The sequence below is a fragment of the Coptis chinensis genome, chromosome 3 (assembly GCF_015680905.1).
Source record: "Coptis chinensis isolate HL-2020 chromosome 3, ASM1568090v1, whole genome shotgun sequence".
Lineage (NCBI taxonomy): Eukaryota > Viridiplantae > Streptophyta > Magnoliopsida > Ranunculales > Ranunculaceae > Coptis > Coptis chinensis.
The window spans coordinates 13,833,286-13,835,048 of record NC_141458.1 but is presented as its reverse complement, the minus strand read 5'-3'; the positions used below and the strand labels follow the sequence as shown (position 1 = coordinate 13,835,048).

Below are 1,763 nucleotides of genomic sequence, written 5' to 3'. Positions count from 1 at the left end.
AGTAGGAACAATCGAAAAACAGATGGGCCAAACTTTCCTCATGGTTTCCACACAAACAACATTTTGTAGTGCTTATAACCTTCTTCGCCATCAGTCGATTCTGTGTTGGGAGGGATCCGGAGAACAATTGCCAAACTGTGAATGAATGCTTTGGGACTGAGTACTTCCCCCATACTATCTTGAACCATTTGACTTTACTCCTCACATTCTTTAGGACAGAATATGCTGATGATGTAGAGAATTCTCCTGAGCTGTTAGGTGTCCATGTAACCTGGTCCTCTGTAATGTAGGCATTAATATCTGTGTTCATAATCCATTCCTTTACCTCGCACTCCTATAGATCAATGATTATCCTTGACCAGCCACCATCAGCTATCACTTCTGACACCTTTGCATCTTCTGGGACTGCATTTGCTAGTAGAGCTCTGGCTTGGCTATTGAGAATAAGTGGGCCTGAACACCATGGGTCATGCCAGAAGCTGGTACCATTTCCATTCGCAATACAATATCTAATGAACTTCCATGATATCTCTATGTGTTTCATTATGCCTCTCCACACCCATGAACAGTCCCTCGGAGCTTTCATGGTCCAAAAATGTTTTTGCTTGATGTGATGTTGCCATGACCATTTGACCCATAAACAGTCTGATTTCTGTGCAAGTTTAAAAACCAGGCCACAGTATGCTACTTTATTCCAAACTCTCGGGTCAACAAGGCCAATCCCTCCGTGTTCTTTATCTAGTTTGAGGGTCGCACTACTCGCATGATGCATCTTCTTTTCCATGCTTGGCCCTGCCCATATAAACCTTTTGCATAACTTTGCCACCTTTTCTATCACATTCTTAGGAAGAACAAAAATTTGAGCCCAATAGGTTTGAAAAGACGATAGGACTGATTTCACCAATTGCACTCTTCTGGCTCTGTTAAGATCCTTATTCTTCTAGTTAGATATTTTAGCCGAGATCTTCTCTATTAGCGGCAAACATTCTCTTATGCCAAGTCTCGTTGCGGTGAGGGGGTGACCTAAGTAGGTGATAGGTGGAGCAACCACTGAGATATTCATAACTGTTTCCAACTCTAGCCCTTCTGCTTCACTCGTGCTGCCTGTGAGAAGTGTAGTCTTATCATTGCTGAAATGAAGCCCTGTTGCATCGGAGAAAAGTTTCAGAGTATCCCTTATGGCCTTCATAGATTCAATATTGCCTTTACAGAAGAGAAGCACATCATCCGCAAAACAGAGGTGTGATATTGCTAACTTCCTGCACTTTGAATGAGCACTAATTACGTTCATCTCAGAATCTTGGTGGAGGAGGAACTCAAGATCTCCATGACAAGTACAAACAAATCGGGAATCTTGGATCACCCCTGCCGCCAAACCTCTTTTTCCTTCAAAATAGCCTTCCGACATCCCATTCACCATAACTGAATATGTAGGAGTTGCATAACACATTTTTACCCATTCTATGAACAAGTTAGGAAACTTGAATCGGCACAAGATGGCTTCAAGAACTTGCCAAGAAACAGAATCGTACGCCTTTTTAATATCAAGCATGATTGCACATCTCTTCTGGCCATGCTTTCTCGAATACCCCCTTAATAGCTCATGAGCTAAGAGAAGATTGTCTTGAATAGACCTCCCCAGTATAAAGGCTGATTGTGAACTTGAGATTAGCCTAAAGATGCAAGTCTTCATCCTGTTGGTTATAACTTTCAACACACATTTATATATTATGTTACAGCAAGCTATGGGTCGAAAAGAGCCA

At 42.0% G+C, this 1,763-nt stretch overlaps 1 protein-coding gene across 1 annotated transcript; it reads right to left on the bottom strand.

The window, feature by feature from the left end:
• Positions 1 to 334: 334 nt before the first annotated feature.
• LOC147508086 (uncharacterized) lies at positions 335 to 1,450 on the bottom strand. Its single transcript, XM_086596824.1, has 3 exons — positions 1,024 to 1,450; positions 560 to 652; positions 335 to 453 (listed from the first exon to the last, which is right to left on the bottom strand). Exons 1-3 carry the CDS (start codon positions 1,448 to 1,450, stop codon positions 335 to 337), a joined length of 639 nt encoding a protein of 212 aa, XP_086452950.1.
• Positions 1,451 to 1,763: the final 313 nt, after the last annotated feature.